Here is a 21793-nt window from a genome sequence, read left to right as displayed (position 1 = left end):
ATTTCTTAATTAAAAAATTCCATTCCAGTAGAGGTATTCCAGTAAACGTATCAAAACACATATTTTGAAGTACATTTTAAATAAAAATAGACCATTTAGGGGTACCTGGGTGGCTCAGTCAGTTAAGTGACCAACTCTTGATTTCAGCTCAGGTCATGATCTCAGGGTCATGAGATCAAGCCCTGCACTGGGCTCTGCGCTCAGCATGGAGTCTGCTTGAGAGTCTCTCTTTCCCTCTCCCTCTGCCCTCTCCCCCAACCCACTCTCTTACCCCCATGCGCACACGCACATGCATGCACGCTCTCTCTCTAAAAAAATAAAATAGACCATTTAAACTATATATTTGGATTTTTTTATTCTGTGAGGTTGCATTTAATTTCTACTAAGTATAAAATGTTTTGACCTGCCTATTAGATACTTATAGTATTACCTTATAAATCCTGCATTATCCCTAATTTTACCCCAGTTCTCATGAGAACATGAAAAGAGCTGCAGAGTGAGTCAAAGGTACCCTTGTTCAGAGCTCTTATTTCTTTCTGTCTTAATGAGAGAACTCCCAACTCCATGGGGGCAATCCTCAATATTTTCATTCATCTAACACACATGTTCATTTAACCCATTACAGAGCATCAACTATGTTCCTGGAATTCTGTTTGGCTCTGAGCTGTACCACAGCCATACAAGTTAGGTATTAACGTGATCCCCATTCTACAGATGAGAAAACTGACTCTCAGAGGTTGCCTTGTCTAAAGTCATACTGCCGGGGGCACCTGGGTGGCTCAGTTGTTAAGCATCTGCCTTTGGCTCAGGTCATGATCCCAGGGTCCTGGGATCAAGCCCCGCATTGGGCTCCCTGTTCAGCGGGAAGCCTGTTTCTCCTTCTCCCACTCCCCCTGCTTGTGTTCCCTCTCTCACTGTATCTCTCTGTCAAATAAATAAATAAAATCTGAAAAAAAATAAATAAATAAAAATAAAGTCATACTGCTAGTCAGTACCAGCAGTGCAACCCAGGTCTTCTGAATATAAATCACTGGGCAACAACAGTATACTGGCAGAGATTATAATTTGCTCAAAATATTAGGCATGAACCCCAATTGATTAGATATTTACTGATTTAGGTAATAAAAATGAGAAGAATTTTAGACTTGGGCAAACTTTGTGACCTCTTTTAGCCTTTCTTCCTTCATAAAATGTGGTGAGTGGTACCTACCTACCTACCTCACAGGGTGTGGTTATTACATGAGGATGTATTTCAAGGGCTCAGCTCAGTATCTGACACACACAAAGTGATTAAGGAATGTTAGCTATTGTGATCATTATTGTATCAGATAACTGCCAGTGCAAAGCCCTGAGTTCAGATAAAGCCAGCTTTGTTTGAATAAAATGAATGAAACCCTGTTTGGCAAGAAGGTAGACTGAAGGGCCACCAGATCATACAAGGCCTTGTTAGGAGCTGAGAGAATATTTAAGAAGGAGAGTGACTCTCATCTGCGTTTTCCAAAGATCTCTTAAGATCCAGTGTGGAGAATGGATGTGGATGCCATGTGAGTAGCTAGGGAGAGCAGTCAGGAGGCCGCTGAGGAGTCAAAGTCAGGGATGATGGTGGCTTAGGCCAGGTGAGTGGCAGTGGAGTACAAAAAGACTCGAGGGATTCAAGAATTAGAGATGAAGTAGAATACCTGTGCATATATGACTTGAAGATTGATCATATGGGGGCAGTGAACGAGTGTGAAGGGGCGTACTTAAGCCATGAGGGAGAAAGAGTCAAGGATGACTTCCAGATTGCCCGTCTGAATGGCTAGATAAAAAGATGACAGGTGCCATTTGCTGAGGTAGGGAATTCTGGAGAAAGACTAGGTTTTATATGGATGGTGTCACCAGAAAATACTCAAAAACACTACCACCACTGGCCTAAGAAAACCCAAATGTCTCAAATTCCTAATATTTAACAGTGGGGAGAGGGAGGCAGGAGCAATCTATTTGGTTGCCCTTTTCTGGTAACCAGATAATCACTGTCAAAATATAAATGGGAAATGATGTGTGGTCTCTCTAGAGCTGACATCCAAAAGCAAACACCTGGAGTTTCTCATTCTGGGGTTGCCAAGAAAGCCTATTCTTTTAGCTTAATTTGTAACATTTTTCTATAAGATGATTATAGGGTAATGGCAGGGGACCTTTCAGGTACTCACTTCCCTATACCTTTTGGCAATGACAGGTGTGGTTTATTAAACAAAGTAGTTGAAATGCTTGACATAGCTACCAAACAATCCAGGGCGACCCACTACTGGGCTTCTGTCAGATCCATATCAACTTGCCCCTTCCTACCCAACATAAATCAGGGCTGTTTCTGGCCCATTCTTTATACCCAAATGGATTCCCCACTGATGTGTTCTCAAGAAATGGAAATGATATATTGATTAAAAAAAAAAAGGAATAGTTGGGAAGATAAATTTTGCCATCAGAGAAATTGCAAAGTGTACATCTATACAAGCCGGTTCTTGTCTGCAATTTTTTCTTCTCTTGGTAAATTTGTATTCTCCTTTAAAACCCAAGTTCAAATGCTCTTTTGTCTTTGAGAGTTTCTCTAACACCCACAGGCAGAAATCTTAGCTAACTTAGGTCTTCGTACCCATGCCCTTGTCCATTTTCATCTATTAAAGCTTTTATCAGTAGAGCAACATGGTTGAACCCATGGGCTGGGTTTTCACCTTTGCTTTACCACTTACGACCTGACTGACGTTTGTCAAGTTACTGATCTCTCAGAGCCTAAAATCTCTCATGTGTAAAGTGAAAATGGGCATTACAAGACTGTTAGGAGAATTAAGTAGCACAACATAAGCACAGTGAGTGCACGTTTATTGTCCAACTGTACTCAAATTAACTGTTTACATCTGTCTCCCCCTCTAGACACTAAGCCCCATGAGAAGAGACACCATAACTTATTCATTTTGTAACCCCAGAGGCGTGTCCCTGTGTTAGTTGAATGGCAGGTGCTCAGTAGGTATTTGCTGAGTGAATGAATGAGTGAAAGAGCAAAGGAATGAACCCCATTTGGCAATCACTTCTTGTACTAAGATTTGTCTACATGTACGATCTCTCAGAGAAGGAACAGGTGAATCAATTTTGTTGTTGTTTTAGGTTGCAATCATGTAAAATTATGAAAAAAATTGCTTTTCCAGTCAGTATTTTTAAACCTCTTAGAAGCTGTCTGTCAACCATACAAACACTTTAAATGTCAATATCTGTAATGAGTCTCAGCTAAAAGTTGGCTAAATTGTTCCTAGCACAATAGGCTACAAGCTCCAGAATCATTAAATCAATCAAGTAAATAATATTAATTTAAAGTACTCCATAATTATATATTTACTTGATATATAATTATACACCATTAAGCAAACATACAATTAGAATTTTTTTTAAAGCCTGTACTCTGTCTAAAAGGGAAAAAAAAAAACATTAAGGCATAAACAAAACAAAACAAAAATGTTTTAAGGAATTCAATTACTGAAAGCTATTTTTGTAGCTCCCTGGGGTTCATAGGTTCATGCAATAAGCACAATCCTTGGGCGTGTGACACTTCGTGATGCGATCTCCAGTGTCTCTAAACACCTCCCAGAGCCGTAAGCGTCAGAAAACGCCATATGGATTACAGGCTGCCATGATACCACCTAGTGGGGACAGAAGCCAAAACAGCACCAGGGCTGGATTTTCATCTCTCCATCGTCTCGAGCATGAGATAAGATGGCTGAAGCATCCCACCTGCTAAGCATAAGAGCAAAAGGTACTACAGAGAGTCAGACTCAAGAGCCATATCCAGTGTTTTAAGAATCTACTACACCATTTTTGGAAAACAGGGGAATTTCAGTCAATCATTTCTTCTGGCATTTTATTATTACTAACATTAATCGATAACTACCCCTTCCCAAATGCTTACTATAGGGCAGATACTGCTATCAAGTTTATTCCTTAGAGTAAACCTACAGAAAAAGTTTCTAAGTATTTGCAAGGTGGATGTTGGTATTGTTATCCCTAATTTATATAGGAAAAAATGGTGATTTAACCAGGAAGAGGAACAGCTGAGATGTGAACCTAGGGTAATTTTTAAAGTTTAAAATTTGTGTATATGCTATAAATTTCATCTCAATAAAAGAATAATAAATACTAATAATAATAATAAGAGTTGTGTACTTTCTATTCTATCACACTGTCTGATTGTTGATTATTAACTGCAATTCCATCTTACATTTGTTGGGTGGTTATGGCTTCCAAGTGATGGCTATATTTTCTAAGGTGAAGACATTCAATTCACTGAAGCCTACAGAACTATAGTGTGGGGATCCCTGGCCCTCTGGCTTCCAGGCCAGGGTTGGCTTTTTTTTTTTTTCCTACCCCATTATTTCCTATCCTTATACTGAAGCCTGGTGGCAGAGGGAGAGATGAAGTAGAAGCTTCAAAGTCACTCTTCTATGGCCAATCCTCCTCCCCAACCAATGAACCAAACCCAAAACACCTGGGAGCTATGGTGATCTCTTTGGTGAGCTCTGGAAGGAAAAGGAAAACGAACAAAGGAAGAAAAAAAGATTGACCTTTAAGAAGTTCAAGTTGATAATATATTTCCCCAAAATCAATTTGTTCTCAAAAAGGAAGAAATCCTACAAGATCGTGTAGTTTAGAAACAGTCAAAATGAAGAAAGGTGCTAAAGGAAACTGGGTTTGTTATTATTATTATTATTATTATTATTTATGCTCCTCTCAGGGCTCCTTCAGCATACTTTTCTTCCTGGCTGAACAGGGGAAGAAGGACACTCAGAGTGGCGTGGAGAGCTATCAGCATGTAAGAACTTTAGGGCCAGGCTCAACTTAGTGGCCATTCATCCAGTTTTCCATTTCTTGCCAACAGTAATGTATAAAGCGGCGGTCCCTCATATTCTGAGGAGAGCTATAAATGTGTGCAGAACGTGAACCAGTGTACACACCCCCACAGAGTGGATGGGTACGGTGTTTATTTGTGAGATGCTAGAAAAGGTGTGGGATAGACAGTGGTGATGGTTTACACAGCACTGTGAATGTGTTCAATGTCACCAAACTGTATTCTTACCAGTGGTTGAAATGGTATATGTTTACGTCATGTATAGCTTACTGCCAAGAAAGAAAGGAAGGAAGGAAGGAAGGGAAGGAGGGAGGGAGGGAAGGGAAGGGAGAAAGGAATGGAAGAGATGGCTAAACACTCTGAAGCCCATCCATGGATCTAAATACAGAGTGGACCTGCATTTCTTTAACTCAGATTAGGAACACCTGGTTTAGATAACGCATCTCATTGGTCTCCAGGACTTTACTGTCAACACTGGTCATTTTTATTTCCTCAAGGTGGAAACTGGCTACAAAGAGTAAGAAAACTGCTGTTCGATACCTCTTGTGCAGTTCTGAGTAGGTATTCTAGCACCTCACCTTGAAAGTGGGGCAATCTGCCAAGTACTGTTTTGAGTTGAGGCCTCTGTTAAAACGGAGACCAAATATAAGTCCTATTCTAACATTCTGTTACACATACAAATACTAAGAAAACTGCTAGTTGATTATTTCATATGATTCCTATCAAACCATGTGGCTTCTAAGCATAAAAGCTAACCACAATACAAAAGGACTCCCCTCAGTAAAGTGAAATCTTCCTGCAAACAGCCTCTCTCTGCCACCACCACCCATATGCCCAAACACACATCACATAATAAAAATGTAAAGTGACTGGGAGTCTATAAATAAAACCAGTCTCATGTTTGGTCTTTTCCAACCCTGGAATTTATGGAAGACTCTGCCATCTACATTAATTTTTAAAAAGTTTTTGAAAAGATTTTATTTTTAAGTAATCTCTACACCCAATGTGGGGCTTGAACTTAAAACCCTGAGATCAAGAGTCACATGCTCTACCGACTGAGCCAGCCAGGCACCCCAGGCCATCTATATTTATTAAAATAAGATTTAATTGCAGACCTAGCACTCCACGGTCCTGGAAAGAGGAAGAAATAGTTCTAGCCCTCGTGCACTGGAAGATGAGAACCAAAAAAACTTCCCTAAGTAATGCAACGAGATGCAAATCAATTTGCAGCATTAGTACTGGGGAGAGAAAGGACTGGAGGCTTGAAAAGAGATGTAGTCAAATCCAAAACAGAGCTTAAGATGAAAATATTAAGGTTTGGGGGCTGTCTTCCTGAGATGCAACCGAGGACAGACAGCTAGTTAGGTCAGAAGGTCCAGCTGAATTCTGCCACGTTCTGGAACTGTCTGGGAGGGGCTGAAGATGTAGTGCAAGCCTGTGTTTTAGGGAAAAGAATTGGAAAAGCCTTGTGGGTAGCATATTGAAATCCTCCCCTTAGCAAAGTTAAGGCTGTTAGAAGGGGTGCAGATGTGTGGCATGAGGGACTCTTAGGGAGAGGGAGCAGCTCATGCAAAGAGACAGCGTTTGTCTCTCCTGGTTGGAGCATGGGGTTTTTTTAGGCAGTGGAGAACAGTGAAAAATGAAGCTGGAGAGGCAGGAAGAGGCCAGATCATGAGGAGTTCTGTAAGACACATTCTACAATTTGCACAGAGATGAAATAACCCCATTCCTTTCACTTACATTCATAAGTAAGCAAGATTTACTCATGCTTCAAGGTCCAGCTCTCACTGCTGTCTCCTTTCCCTAAACTCCCTCAGTAGGGATTGTAAATATTATTTGCATTTGTCTCTAGCATTTTTGGCTTCTCTTTCCAGGTAGGCTTAAGTGTCTTGAGAAAAAGAACCAAACATTTTTTTTATATCTATGTGTTTAATAATTCTTCGCACATTCATTCTTCTGAGAAACGTGTATTAGCCATGCCAGGCACTGTTCTAAGTGGCAAATGAAATAAACATACCTCCTGCTCTTCTAGGGCAAACGAGAGCAGCCCAGGACAGATGTTCAATATGTAAGTCCTGGTCTTGTGGTAAGACTGTTAAGACTGGTCACAAAATATGTAGTTATACTAATAGATGCCTTTCTTTAAATACCTTTGCTTTTACAAATATTACACAAAGAGACATCCTCATCTGTATGAACGCTTCTATAATGATATATCTTTATTTACTTTCAGAGTGAAATTTTTCCAGACTATTACAGATATTTCAAGATCAAATAAAATTTCTATGAAATATTGTGGAGGATGTTCCATAGTCCTTTAGTATAAAAATGATGACACTGGCTGAGTCTCCAAACAAGAAAAACATCAAAAGACTGGCATCCAAGTTTGAAACAGAATATCTACCCACATTTTTGTTTGATGTTAATTCACTTGTTCTGAATTAGGTAATAGATGGAAGAAGAGTTGGAAAGGCAGTTAATTATAGGGAATTTAAAAGAGCTGCATTTAAAATCTCCATTACAGAATGGCAATTTAGACCCAACTGCTTCAGAATGGTTTTATCATGCTTCTCAAGAGTGGTCCCCAGGGCAACCCTAGGAATAGCATCCAGAAAGCTGTTAGCACCCACTCTCCTGTCCTGCTGAATCAGAAATTCAGGGCCTGGGTGTTTGACTAGCACTCCACGTGGTTTTGTTGCTCACTAAATTTGAGAACCATTGGGTTTCCTCTCGCCTATTCCAGGAACACTCAGAGAAAAGAAAGTCCTTAGCAAAACTCTCCCTTATCTTATTGAACATTAAGGGAGGTAGAGTTCTTAGAGAACACAGAAACCAAACTTCTTGTGTTTTTTACAGATCCAGAAGCCAAAACCCAGAGATTATCAATGGCAACGGGAATTTGGAGCAAAATGTGTTCCAGCATCAAAGCTGAGATCCTGGATACACAGCATGGACAACCAGCTATCATTTTGCTTATTTGAAATCAATTCTCACTTATAAAGTGTCCATTGTATAGAAAATCCTTTCTATTTATTAATAGACTCAGATGTAGTTACAAAACCAATCATATCTAACGCTAAATCAAAATATTTGAAGATGTTCTTGAGAGAGAAAAAGCCTTCATTTAGTGAGTCAATCAAGAATTCTGTGGCCAAAATACCAAACTCCTCATCAGATTCAAACCTAAGCCATCACTCGTGGCTTCACCAGCCAGAAACTAGGAATATTTCTCTGTCTCGTTCAAAAAGCTCCTTAGGAGAATGAGCCAGCTTTTCCCAGTAATATTGTCAGCCCAGAGTAATAGTTAAGAACACAAGCCTGAGACCACCTACTAGTGGTACGGTCTTGGGCAAGTCACCTTACTTCTCTGTGTCCCAGGTCTCTAGCTACCTCAGAAGACAGTGTAAAAGCTCCAAATATTAGTAACAGTATTACCACACCTACAGTATGGACTGTCTGTGTGCTATCCTCTACCCATGAAAGAAGCACCTTTACTGAATGTCGGAGAGCTATTTCCAAGAACACTGGTGTCTGTACATGGTTTCATCATGATGCCCAAGTAGCAATAAGCAATGGTTAAAGGCATAATTAGTGCTACAGATAAGGGTCACCAACTGCCCTATATAGCAGTTCAATCTCCAGCTGAGCCTCAAAGCAACGTGCCTTAACAACTGAGCAACCAGCCATAAGTGATTTGAGAGCACAAATTATATGGTATCTCATCGACAGATAAACTTTCCTGCAAATGTCCTCACCCAAGGAAAATCTTCAAGATATTTCATAACAGCTTAATAAATACTCTGTGGCTAGAAGTGTTCAGAGTATATAGTTAATTAGCTTTGTGTGTCTGAGGACCAGGGCTTTGAGGATAGCTCTTAAAGGGAAAAATTACCCTGTTATGTCTTCAAACCATGTGATACCAGTGTTAAAATTCCTTACCCTGCTGTGAAACTTGGCAGTGCGGTAAGACTTGGGTGACAGATTGTACACTGTGTAGTGGTCAAGATGTCTGGAATCCAAAAAGCTTCGGATGTCATCAACCTGATTCCTGAATCCTATGTCAACACTGTCCAGAGGAAAGGACATCACTAGGAGGGATCACAGAGAGAGAGAGATAGGTTAAATAGGTTTGCTATTGCCATGAGCAGACACTGCAAGCTGAGCTATTGAGCAGTTATTAAACATGAGAAACTTACCAATAATTCTGGAGGTAACATAAGTGAAGTCTAAATCTCCCTTCGTGTAGCTAAAAGCAAGACAGGAAAGGGTGCTCATTAAAATGACCCAAATATGCCAGGATTCCCCTCTCTCAATCACTTGCCCATTATGACTTGGACACTTCCATCCAGTAGGCATTTAAACTTCCCTCAAGGCCTTCTCTCTAACAAAGAACAATCATTGAGAAAAGCAACCCACACCCTCAGGAGCATGAATCTACCACTCTGATATACCCCAATACCCTTTGTAGATGACACATCATGAACAGAATCAATCTCAGAACAGGAAACACTGCTCATTCATTAACATGGATTATTCCAGCCTCTTTGCCTACGTGTGAATATCTCCTGTAAGTGTGAGCAGCTAGGGGGTAAGGAAGGAAGTGATGGAGAAATAAGGAACATCCTTTCTCTGCCTGCCAGGTCCTAGCTGGGGACTGCAGGTTAAGGGATACATTTTACCTTTGGACAAAGATTAAAATGTTGATTAATATTTTGGACTTGACATGTGAATTTATGATTCAAAACTGTATACTATAACTTAAAGTGACCCTAGAATTTTCTAATACCTACAAATAAAAAAGAATTCGCATGGCCTGCTTGTAAGAATTTTCATACAGTAGAAGGGTAGAAAATTTCCTCCACTAAACAAGGTCTGACGGCTATTAAGATACAAAAAACAATTGTTTCAATTATAATCCATGAGTATCGATTTTTCAGCTTGCATGTGCATTACTATCTCATTTAATTCTCAAACCAACCAGGGACATGAATCCTATCAGAGTATAAAAGTCAAGCTCAGAGAGGCTAAGTTGCCTAGGTCACATGGTTAACAAGAGCAGACAAGGCATGAGGACCCAGGATGCTGGATTCACAAGGCAGGGATGGCAACCACTATATTTTAACATAACACACTGAGTCCTCTGAGTCTGTGCTTGTCGCTTCTGAAGGCTTCAATGACATTGCTTGGTTGATCAGATTCCAGGCAACTATATCACACAGTTGTCAGTCCTTGAGCCAGAAAAGCAGTTGGCAGGTAACCAGATCCTTGAGGGGCATGGAGGTCCATTAACTCAGCTGGGAAGAATGCGCATACCTCGTAACAGACTGTATGACCCTGGAAGATGTGTCTTTGAGGGTATCTTTCAGGTTGTCCTTCAGGTTACTGAAGAGCCGCCCTGCACCCCCTTTCACCATGTCAAAGAGACCTCCCCCGTAGCTGGGCTCCATGTCTGGAGATGAGGCACCTGCCAATGCAAAACAGAAGTGGAGGTGATCTACAGACGACACAGTCTCTCCTCATGTCTAAAACATATGCAGACAGGACCAGACACTCCTGGAAGTGATGCCCACTCTCAGAACTGACTGACTCTGGGTTCTGGCGTGCTGCAGGGCCTCAGAGACCCAGGGAAGTGCCTCGCTGTCTCAGGCACAGAAAGCTCGCAGGGCTGTAGCCATGAGCCACAGGCGCCCGCTGAGCCCTTGAAACGTGGCTAGTCCAAATTGAGATGTGTTGTGAGTATGAAATACACAACAAATCCCAAAGATGGCACACACACAAAAAAAGAATGTAAAAGATCTCGTTAATACTCTTTACATTGATTACATGTTGAAATGACAGTATTTTGGATATGCTGAATTGAATAGACGATACTATTAATTTCACCTGCCCCTTTTTATTTTTTAATGTGACTACCAGAACAATTTAAATTGTACATGTGGCCCGCATTATACTTCTTTTGGACAGTGCCACATCAGAGGAAGAGCAGCTTAGAAGTGGGTCCAGGGGCCTCCTCTGCCCTTAGATGGAGCCGACTGTGTTAGAAGACTCATCCCATGGCTATCCCTCCAAGTCATTCTTCACTTCCATCATGGAAAATAGTTTCTCCAGGGCCTTTATAACAGTTTTTAGGATGCACGGTGATCATCAGTGTTATCTGTCAAGTACTCCAGTTTTTCCTTCCTCACAGATTCACAGAATTGTACTTTCTGGCCCCTTGTGGTTAGCTCTAGCCAAGTTTCTCCATCTTGGCACTATTGACATTTAAGGCCAACTACTTCTTTGCTGTGGCGGGGGATGGGGGGGGCGCTGCCCTGTGCACAGTAGGGTATTAAAGCAGCATCCCTGGCCACAAGCTACTAGATAGCACCACTAGCACCCCACTTCCGCCAGCTGTGACAATCCAAATTGTCTCCAGACATTGGTACATATCCCAGGGCGGGGGGGGGGGAGGGGGAGGCACGAAATTACCAGTTGAAAACCACTGCTCTAGTCTATGATAGGTGATGATATGTGTGTGGATGTATTGTGTGTCATTTTCAGGACAGAGCACTTAACTGTGAGTATGAAACTCTCCTTAGTTCTTATTCCCTCTCTGTGTCTCTGTCTCTGTCTCTCTCTCTTTGCCCTAGCAACTGGCAGGGTTTGAGACCCCGGCTGTACTCTGGGTTCCTGGAGTAAGAAGCTGTGTAGCACAGCTCCCAGCTGACTTTTGATGAATATATAACACGAGTGACCAATAACCCTTTATTATTAGAAATGCCCCCATTCTCACTGTGGGAATGTTCCTTACCACAGCACAACTCTGCTTATAAAAGTTGATACAGGAAGAAAGTAGGAACCTGTGTAGAGGAGGCTAGTGTGAACAACGGCTGGGTAGTCTATTCAGCCCAGCGGTCAAGAGCATGAGTCATTCTCACCTGGGTTCTGGGCCAGCCTTGCTACTCCTAACTGTGTGACCTTGGGAAGTAACTGTCTTCATAAGCCTCTTCCTAACTCTAAAATCAGGATAAAAATAGTGCCTTCTTCATAGGGAAAGGTTAAATGAGTGCATATAAAACGATTAGTATAGTACCTAATATATCTAGGGGTCAATAGATTGTAGCTAACTATTATTATGCCACATCCTGAAATTCCTATGTTGGTATTTTCAATCTTTGTTCACTTTTCAACTATATGATGACATCCCTTCTTTTTTAAAAATTACAATATTTATAATGCACTTTAAAATATGTTAAGATAGATCTCATGTTAAGTGTTCTTCTCAAAAAAAAGAAACTACAAAGGAGCACAAGGAGATTTTTAGAGGTTGTGGTAATAGCATCATAAGTATATGCATATGTTTGAAGTCATCAGAATGTATAATTAAATGTGTGTAATTTTTGCATATCAGTTATACCTCAATAAAGCTAAAATAAAATAAATTGTAAGAGAAAGGAAAGTTGGAGGAGGAATCTATAGATTAAAATGTATTAAAAGACAAGTCAACCAAGCAGAATATGTGGATCTTGTTTGGAACTTAATCCAAACAAACTATAAAAAATTAATCACATTTATGGGACAACTGGAATTTGGGCACTTACTGAGTATTTGATATTAAGGATTTATTGTTACTTTTTTAGGAGTAATAATGATATTGTAGTTACATTCAACAACAGTCCTCACCTTACCGGAATAAATACTGAAACACTTATAAGTGAAAAATTGCAATATTTAAGATTTTAAAAATAAACAAAAGATAAAAGATTTGTGTAATAAGAACTAAAATTACTAACATTTATATAGCACTATCTGCTGGGTATTATTCTAAGCATTTTGCCTATACTTACTCATTTAATCCTCAAAGCATATCTGTGAAGCAGATACTATTATTATTTTCTTTCATAGATCTGAAAACTGAGGCACAGAGCTTAAGGAACTTGTCTAAGGGTACACAGCTGGTAAGTAAATGGCAGGGTTGGGATTTGAGCCTTAGGCAACCCTTCCAATCACATCCCTCTTCCTTTCCCTAATACTGTTCTGATTTTCATATGTACCATTCCAAATAATTTTTAAACATTTATTACATATGTAGGTATCCATAAGCAATACATTAATATTGTTTTCCATGTTTTAAAGCTGTATATAAATGGTTTTGTCTGCAATTTTATTTTTTTTTCATTCTCCATGGTTTAAAATTCATCTATTATGGTGCTTACCTGTAACTTTAGCTCACTTAAAGTATGATCCATTACCCCACTGATGGACACTAAGGTCGTTTACCATAACAATGTGGTTATGAACACATTGCTTTGATTATATATGGGAAATTCTCTCTAGGTTATATTTAAGAGTAAAATTTGTTAGTAAGAAGGGTATGCACATTTTCAGGTCTCTAGATATTGACAAATCATTTCCCAAAGCAGTCATATCAGTCTAAACCCCTACTAGCAGTGCAATACAACATTTGGTATCGTCAGACTTTAAAATTTTTACCAATCTGGTGAGTGTGAAACAATATCTCATTTTGGTCTTGTTTTGTGCTTTCCCTGATTAGTGAGTTGTGTATCTTTTATTGTGTTTATTGGCCAGGCAGCTGTTCTTTTAATCATACTTCAGGTTCCCACTAAATTCCTATGTAGCATCTGGATGTTCACACATATGCCTACAAATACATGTTGACTACTATGTACTTTCATCCTGATCACAAGACGCATTAATGCCTAAATCACCATTACGCATCTGTTTTAAAAGACAGCTCTATTAGAACCTGCAAAGCACAATCAATGGTGGTGAATAAACAAATGAATGGACACATGGACAAACATGAACAATGTCTACCACTGACTGAGTTCCCCTATGTACCCGGAACTCCATTTGGACTTTTATGTTAGTACAATTTCACACAGGTGGAAAGGAGGGTGTTTACTATCTGCACTTTATACGTGAAGAAATGGATGCTCAAAGAAGGGAAGAACTCTCCTAAAATCTCGGCTAACTAGTGGCAGAGCTGGAGATTCAAGCCCAGATCTGCACAATCCGAAGCCTCGACTACTTGTACCATTTCCCGCTATTCTATGGCTCCGTATCAGCTCCATTCTAACAGTTGTCCTTGGTTCGGTCTTACCTGCCTGATGCACAACCACCCCTCTCCTATTCCTTGCTCTCTTCCATCTCCCACCTTTCATCTGGCTGCTCTCGGCAGCAGATGTCCCCACAATAAACACTCCCATAAATCAATGCATCTGTCAGACCAACCAAACCAATCTCATTATGTAGGCAGACAGCCTGGGTCACCCCCACTGCTTCACAGCCCTAAATAAAATGCCAGGAATTGGTCTGAAGGGCAGCTCCACAGATTAGGGCTAGAACCACAGATCTGAGAACGTCCTCTTGGGCTCTGTTTCCCTAAGGCATAGGGCATATTATTTCCCTTTAAACACATCCTCACATAAAAATCTGTATCGTGTTTTCATTTTCAATATATGGAGGACAGGGTGGTATAAAATGTTTATACTTCTCCCATTTCTATCCCAAGTTTCCACTTCAGCCTGAATACCCTTGTTATATACCACTCTTCTAAGAGATAACATCAAACTGATTATTCAGGCCTCTCTGTGACTCTCAATTTTGTGCTGGAACAGAACTCCATGGTACCAGCCTATTAAAAGGATATAAATATCCGGTGATTATCTAAAAATCAGACTCGCCATCTCTAAGGTTGTATACACTGTTTATTAGAAACTTGGAGCCCTACAGAAACCAGAACCATTTGTCAGAGTCTGTCTGTCCCCTTGATATGCCCTATTATACGTCAAACTAGACAGGACACAAAAAGGAGAGGAGGGACGTTATCTGAATTTGCCCTAACGGTTCTTTTAGGTAGAATGTATTCTGGTTTTCCCTGATGAGCTACATGAGGGCAGGAAGCATAGATTCTCCAAAGGACATGTGAGTCTCAGCTAAGAGAAGGAGCAGAGAGGCTTCAAAACCATGACACAGCACAAAGGGAAATGGTGTAGTCAGAAAGTAGTATGTAGGAGAAAAATAATGGCTGTTGTAGGTCAGGGGCTGACAAACGACAGCTCATGGGCCAAATCCAGTCTGATGTCTATTTTTGTACAGTCTGTGAAATAAGGGTGGCTTCTACATTTGTAAATGATTGAAAAAAGTCAAAAGAAGAAAATGTTTAATAAGGTGAATATGATTCAAAGGTCAAATTTCAACATCTATAAGTAAAGTTTTATTAGAATACAACCACACTCATTCCTTTACACATTGCCTATGGGTGTTTTCATGCTACAATAGCAGAGTTGAGTAGTTGTGACAAAGACCTGATGACCCACAAAGTCTAAAGTATTTAGTATTTGGCCCTTTACAGAGGAAGTTTTCTAATCCCTGCACTAGCTGGTTGAAAAGACTAGCATTCTTAAGAATCCAAATCTTGCCACCTCAGACATATTTCTAAATGCTTTGACTACATGGCAACTAGTGGGAACACACCCTGAGTTTACTAAAGGGTCTTCAGGGATTTGTGGGTCTTAGAAGGTGGGAGTGGGGAGGTCAGACTTGATGGAACATGAGAGTGCCATCCAAAGAGAAAGAGCCACTTCTGTGCCTCAAAGGCTCCAAGTAGGTAGATTCTTGTTCTATGATGTCTTGTCATTTTTTTTTTAAAGATTTTATTTATTTGACAGAGAGAGACACAGCGAGAAAGGGAACACAAGTAAGAGGAGTGGGACAGGGAGAGGGAGAAGCAGGCTTCCCGCCGAGCAGGGAGCGTGATACGGGGCTCGATCCCAGGACCCCGGGATCATGACCCAAGCTGAAGGCAGACGCTTAACAACTGAGCCACCCAGGCGCCCCTTGCATTTTTTTTTAAGATTTTATTTATTTAAAATGTCTATGCTGCCCAGAGCAATCTATACCTTCAATGCCATCCCGATCAAAATTCCAATGACATTTTTCAAAGTGCTGGAACAAACAATCCTAAAATTTGTATAGAATCAGAAAAGACCCCGAATCGCCAAGGAAATGTTGAAAAAGAAAAACAAAGCTGGGGGCATCACGTTGCCCGATTTCAAGCTATATTACAAAGCTGTGATCACCAACACAGCATGGTACTGGCACAAAAACAGACATATAGACCAATGGAACAGAATAGAGAACCCAGATATGGACCCTCAACTCTATGGTCAAATAATCTTTGACAAAGCAGGAAAAAACATGCAATGGAAAAAAGACAGTCTCTTCAATAAATGGTGCTGGGAAAATTGGACAGCCACATGCAGAAGAATGAAATTTGACCATTCTCTAACACCATTCACAAAGATAAACTCAAAGTGGATGAAAGACCTCAATGTGAGACAGGAATCCATCAAAATCCTAGAGGAGAACATAGGCAGTAACCTCTTTGACATCGCCCACAGCAACTTCTTTCAAGATACATCTCCAAAAGCTAGTGAAACAAAAGCAAAAATGAACTTTTGGGACTTCATCAAGATAAAAAGCTTCTGCACAGCAAAGGAAACAGTCAACAAAACAAAGAGGCAACCCACAGAATGGGAGAAGATATTTGCAAATGACACTACAGATAAAGGGCTGGTATCCAAGATCTATAAAGAACTTCTCAAACTCAACACCCAAAAACCAAATAATCAAGTCAAAAAGTGGGCAGAAGATATGAAAAGACACTTCTCTGAAGAAGACATACAAATGGCTAAGAGACACATGAAAAAATGTTCATCATCATTAGCCATCAGGGAAATTCAAATCAAAACCACATTGAGATACCACCTTACACCAGTTAGAATGGCAAAAATGGACAGGGAAAGAAACAACAAATGTTGGAGAGGTTGTGGAGAAAGGGGAACCCTCTTACACCATTGGTGGGAATGCAAGTTGGTACAGCCACTTTGGAAAACAGTGTGGAGGTTCCTCAAAAATTTAAAAATAGAGCTACCCTATGACCCAGCAATTGCACTCCTGGGTATTTACCCCAAAGACACAGATGTAGTGAAAAGAAGGGCCATATGCACCCCAATGTTCATAGCAGCAATGTCTGCAATAGCCAAACTGTGGAAAGAGCCGAGATGCCCTTCAACAGATGAATGGATAAAGAAGATGTGGTCCATATATACAATGGAATATTACTCAGCCATCAGAAAGGATGAATACCCAACTTTTACATCAACATGGATGGGACTGGAGGAGATTATGCTAAGTGAAATAAGTCAAGCAGAGAAAGTCAATTATCATATGGTTTCACTTATTTGTGGAACATAAGGAATAACATGGAGGACATTAAGAGAAGGAAGGGAAAAATAAGTGGGGGAGGGGAATTGGAGGGAGAGATGAACCATGACAGACTATGGACTCTGAGAAACAAACAGGGTTTTAGAGGGGAGGGGGGATTGGTTAGCCCGGTGATGGGTATTAAGGAGGGCACGTACTGCATGGAGCACTGGGTGTTATACGAAAACAATGGATTGTGGATCACCACATCAAAAACCAATGATGTATTGTATGGTGACTAACATAACATAATAAAATTAAAAAAAAAAGATTTCATTTATTTACTTGAGGGAGAGAGAGCACAAGTTGTGGGGAGAAGCAGACTCCCCACTGAGCAGGGAGCCCATTGCAGGGCTTGATCCCAGGACCCCAGGATCATGACCTGAGCCGAAGGCAGATGCTTAACCAACTGAGCCACCCAGGTGCCCCTGTCTTGTCATTTTAAAATCTAAGCCCACCAAAGACAAGCACTAGAGAACTGCACCCTGCCCCGTGTCATTTCTAAGGATGTAATATCCAACTTTTCCCTGGGATTCCTAATTTAGGAGACAAGACACAGCCTCCCATCCCTCCCAAGTCATGGGAACTCACCACATATAGAACCTGACTAGTTCTCACTTACAGAGCGACACAAAGTTTGTATCTCCTGGGAGAAAATCTCTGCTTCCCACTGGACTGTGAGTTAGCTATTTTCTCTGTATTTATATCATGCTTCATTCCAAAAAAGATTTGAGGTGATTTGATAGTTATTTGGAATAGAATATGTTTTTAAGAAGATTAGCACAAATGTTAAGGCTGGTCTTATCTGCCTTAATGTAATAGGAAAAGTAGGTGTGGCTACTTTTCATTAATATCTTACTGATTTGTCAGCCATAAGCAAAATGCTATGAGAAGTACTATGAGAGAGGAAGGAAAATGTTGACAAAGGCCTGACCATGATGCACTGCGGTCATTCTCCATGTATGCCCCTACTGCTCATACAATATATGTGTCCATGACACCCTAGGCTGCAGAGAATTTCGCTTGGTGACCCCTAAAAAAGGATGCTCCCCCATAAAGTTCTGTCATCAAAAGAAAAGAACAGTATGCAAAGATTCAGCAAACCATGTGTTCACTGAGGTATTGTTTATAATGGCAAGAGACTATAAATATATTTCTCCACAGTAAGAGAAGTGGTTGAGTACCTCTAACAATGCTACATAATTAGCTATTTAAAACCAGTTTGTGGGGTGCCTGGGTGGCTCAGTCAGTTAAGCATCTGCCTTTAGCTCAGGTCATGATCCCGGAGTCCTGGGATGGAGTCCCACATCGGGCTCCCTGCTCAGCGAGGAGTCTGCTTCTCCCTCTGCCCTTCACCCTGCTCATGCTCTCTCTTTCTCTCTCTCAAATAAATAAATAAAATATTTTTAAAAAAAACAGTTTGTAGAAGAGTACAGATGCTCATGACAAAGAACTAAGTGGAAAATAAGCAGGATACAAAACACACACACTACAATCCCGTTTTTGCAAGAGAAAATTATTTGAGTTTCGAGGAAGAGTTCAGATGATTTAATAAAATAAAAATAAAATAAAAATAACAAGTCAAACTTACTGAATGCCAACTAGGTACCAGGCACTACTCTAAATTCTTTATATGTAGTATTTAATCTTCACAACCACCCTGTGAAGGAGATACCATTGCTCTCCCCGTTTTCCACCTGAGGAAATTGAAGCAAAGACACATCAGTGACCCACCCCAGGTCCCAAAGTTAGCGAGGCAGAATTTGTACTCAGACGGGCTGCTTCACAGTCTAAGCTCTTACTGCTACATTTTCAAAAATAGCTATAGCAATTATATCTAAGTAAGAGAATGGTAAGTGATTTTTTTGTTGTTGAACTATAATTTCTAAATTTTCTATAATTTACATTAATAAGTTTTACAACAAAAAACAAGTTATATAAAATAAAGACAACAGCCAAATGCTATGCTGCTAAGGTTCAATATGTCGGTTCTCAGAGGCTGGAGAGATCTCCTTCCTCTGTGCACAATTCATTGGAGTTCACGGCCACAGAACAGTTTCTCGGCTCAGCCTGTGAGATGAAGGCAAATGCTGCCCACAAGCCCTACGTGCAGCCTTAACTCCAAGTGGGATGGGAACTTGCCGGGAACGTCCTTCAGTACCTGACTCTTTTTCTAAGACCTGAGACCCTGCTTCATCATGGTAGTGACTGTCTCAGCTCTGCTGTGAATACTCAAGCTGATCCAGTACATTAGGACAAGAAAAGGATGGCAAAGGACTCTTGGCAAAATTGAAGTTCTTGGGATATGAACTTTCCTCAGTGGGTCCTCTGAGCCTCCACAAAGACTCTTCTAGGAGGATCCCCTTTCCCATTTCTGGAACATCTCTGTCATCCAGGTCTAGTCACTGTGAGGTATTATTTCATAGTGTTCAGAATCAGCCTGTTTGAGGAGTGACTGATAACCTGAATGCTGGCATGATGATCTGTTCATATTCTTGCTCCTTTTCACCAATGGGGCAGATTTTTCTGTAGTTATTTAAGTGTCATAATGCTATAAATGTCCTTTCCTGGCTTCTACAAAGTTGGGACCTTGCAGAGATGCACTATTAGCTCCTATCCTAGGAAAATGCTATTCCTTCTCCACAACACTCAGCAAGAAGCAGAGAACTAGTGTCATTACCATAGAAAGTTTCCTCCTCGTTTATAGCAGACTTTTCAGCTCTTGGCTTCCCGCAATTAGAGAAATGGATCACATGAGGATAATAACTAGATCTACCATGAAAAAGCCCACTGCCTTGGCTTCCAGAATCAAAAGCTGCTTACACCTCATTCCTCATACACCCTAGTTCAGGGCAGCTTAGAAAAAAGCAGACACTGGGGAGAGAGGTCTTGACTGGAGACTTCGTTTTTCTACCTAAAAACTCTGTGGCCTTAAGCATGATATTGTACTCTTCTCAGACCTCTTTTCCCTCTGTAAATGGGAACAAATTGAGAACAAATACTTCCCTACATGCCTCTTGGTGTCAAAAGGATCAAGTGAGACCATGCATGTCAATGTGATTTTTTTTTTTTTAAGATTTTATTTATTTGAAAGAGAGAGAGTGCAAGCGTGCACATGGGGGGTGGGGGGACAAAGGGAGAGGAGGAAGCAGGCTCCTCGCTGAGCAGAGAGCCTGATGCAGGGCTTGATCCCAGGACCCTGAGATCATGACCTGAGCCGAAGGCAGACGCTTAACCAACTGGGCCACTCAGGCACCTAATGTGATTTTTAAAAATTTATTTATTTAAGTAATCTGTACACCCACCATGGGGCTCGAACTCATGACCTTGAGATCAAGAGCCATATATGTTCTATCAACTGAGCCAGCCAGGCACCCCTAATGTGATTTTTAAGTAATGAGATTTTCTAAAACAATCAGGAATTTTTATTTTCTTAGAAATTCAGCTCTTGTGTAAATGAGTCATTGGATTGCCTGCCACAATATGCCCAAGAATCCAAGTAAAAATAACAATTTCACAGAAGAAATAAATAAATAACATTAAAAACAAAACAAACAAACAAATATAACATTCCCTATGCCAACAAGAGGCTAGGAATGGGACATAGCCACCACAGTCATATATAGGCCTTAAGCAACTAGAACTGGTTTGGATCCAGCTTCTGCTACAGCTGGATGAGCAGCCAGAAGTTAAGTAACTAATCCAAGTCTTGACTTCCTTATCTGTAAAATGGAAGCATTAATAGAATATCACATGGGATTGTGGTGAGCATCATGCAAGAATACTCTGTAAGCCCTTAGCATAACACCTGGTGTGTTGCATGCACTTAATAAATGACAGCTACCAGGTGGCTCTGGGGAATGGAAAGAATGAAGCTAGGAAAAAGGCTGTCTCCAGCAAAGTTATGCAGCCTCAGCAAAAACAGGCCATGCTGCTCCGTTTCAGGGTTGTTGAAGATGGGACAAGGACAGAACCTCTCTTCGGAGCTTCAGCTACAGCACCTATAAACTCTTCCCCTTCAGTAGTTCAGAATCCTGAATGCTGAATAGAGGTGAACTTCTTCCTAGTTCTGGGATTCCCTCTTCTCATCTTGAAATTATCTGGTGCCAAGTATGGGAAACCATTATGTGTTACTTGCATGACTAATAACCAGGTTCACACAGATTCAGTAGTCCTGGTTTTTGAAATACTGAAATCCTTTGTACTGCTTGGCACATAGTATGAGCTATTAAAACTACCAGTCACTTGTAAGACTACAAGCCATCGCACCGCAGCCTTCCTAGACACGGACAGATCTGCTAGCCGCTCAACAGACCACGCGGGTAGAGGCCTGGGTGTGTGCAGCTCCCACCAGCAGTTCCAGAGGAGCTCAGCACTGGAAGGCACAGGCCACAGAGCAGGTGATGCCAATGATTCAGGCCTTGAGGACCCAAACCATGTAGGAAGCACTGGTATCTGCCGGCAACACAGCCCTGACAAATCAATAGCACGTTCAGCCCTTCTTTGGCTGGAATAAGGTGCTAGAGCGCATTACAATCAACCTAATCGGGAAGTTGCTGGAAGGATCTGGTGCCATTCCCCACGTCAAATGATGGCTCAGAGGGCACCTGGGTGGCTCAGTTGGTTAAGCGACTGCCTTCGGCTCAGGTCATG

The 21793-nt window shown here is 40.9% G+C and overlaps 1 protein-coding gene across 3 annotated transcripts in view; it reads right to left on the bottom strand.

The window, feature by feature from the left end:
• The window catches only part of DNAJC6 (DnaJ heat shock protein family (Hsp40) member C6), a 143914-nt gene that overhangs the window by 38944 nt on the left and 83177 nt on the right, over positions 1-21793 (bottom strand). For all 3 annotated transcript variants that reach the window (XM_021679967.1, XM_021679968.2, XM_021679966.1), the window contains exons 2-4: positions 10184-10334; positions 9067-9116; positions 8810-8958 (exon numbers count right to left, since the gene is read on the bottom strand). In XM_021679967.1, coding sequence (XP_021535642.1) covers positions 8810-8958; positions 9067-9116; positions 10184-10317 — 333 coding nt within the window. In that variant the 5' untranslated portion in view covers positions 10318-10334. The remainder of the gene's footprint in view (positions 1-8809; positions 8959-9066; positions 9117-10183; positions 10335-21793) is intronic.

This window comes from Neomonachus schauinslandi, chromosome 4, assembly GCF_002201575.2.
Source record: "Neomonachus schauinslandi chromosome 4, ASM220157v2, whole genome shotgun sequence".
In the NCBI taxonomy this organism is placed as follows: Eukaryota; Metazoa; Chordata; class Mammalia; order Carnivora; family Phocidae; genus Neomonachus; species Neomonachus schauinslandi.
This window is presented reverse-complemented; position numbering and strand designations above follow the sequence as displayed.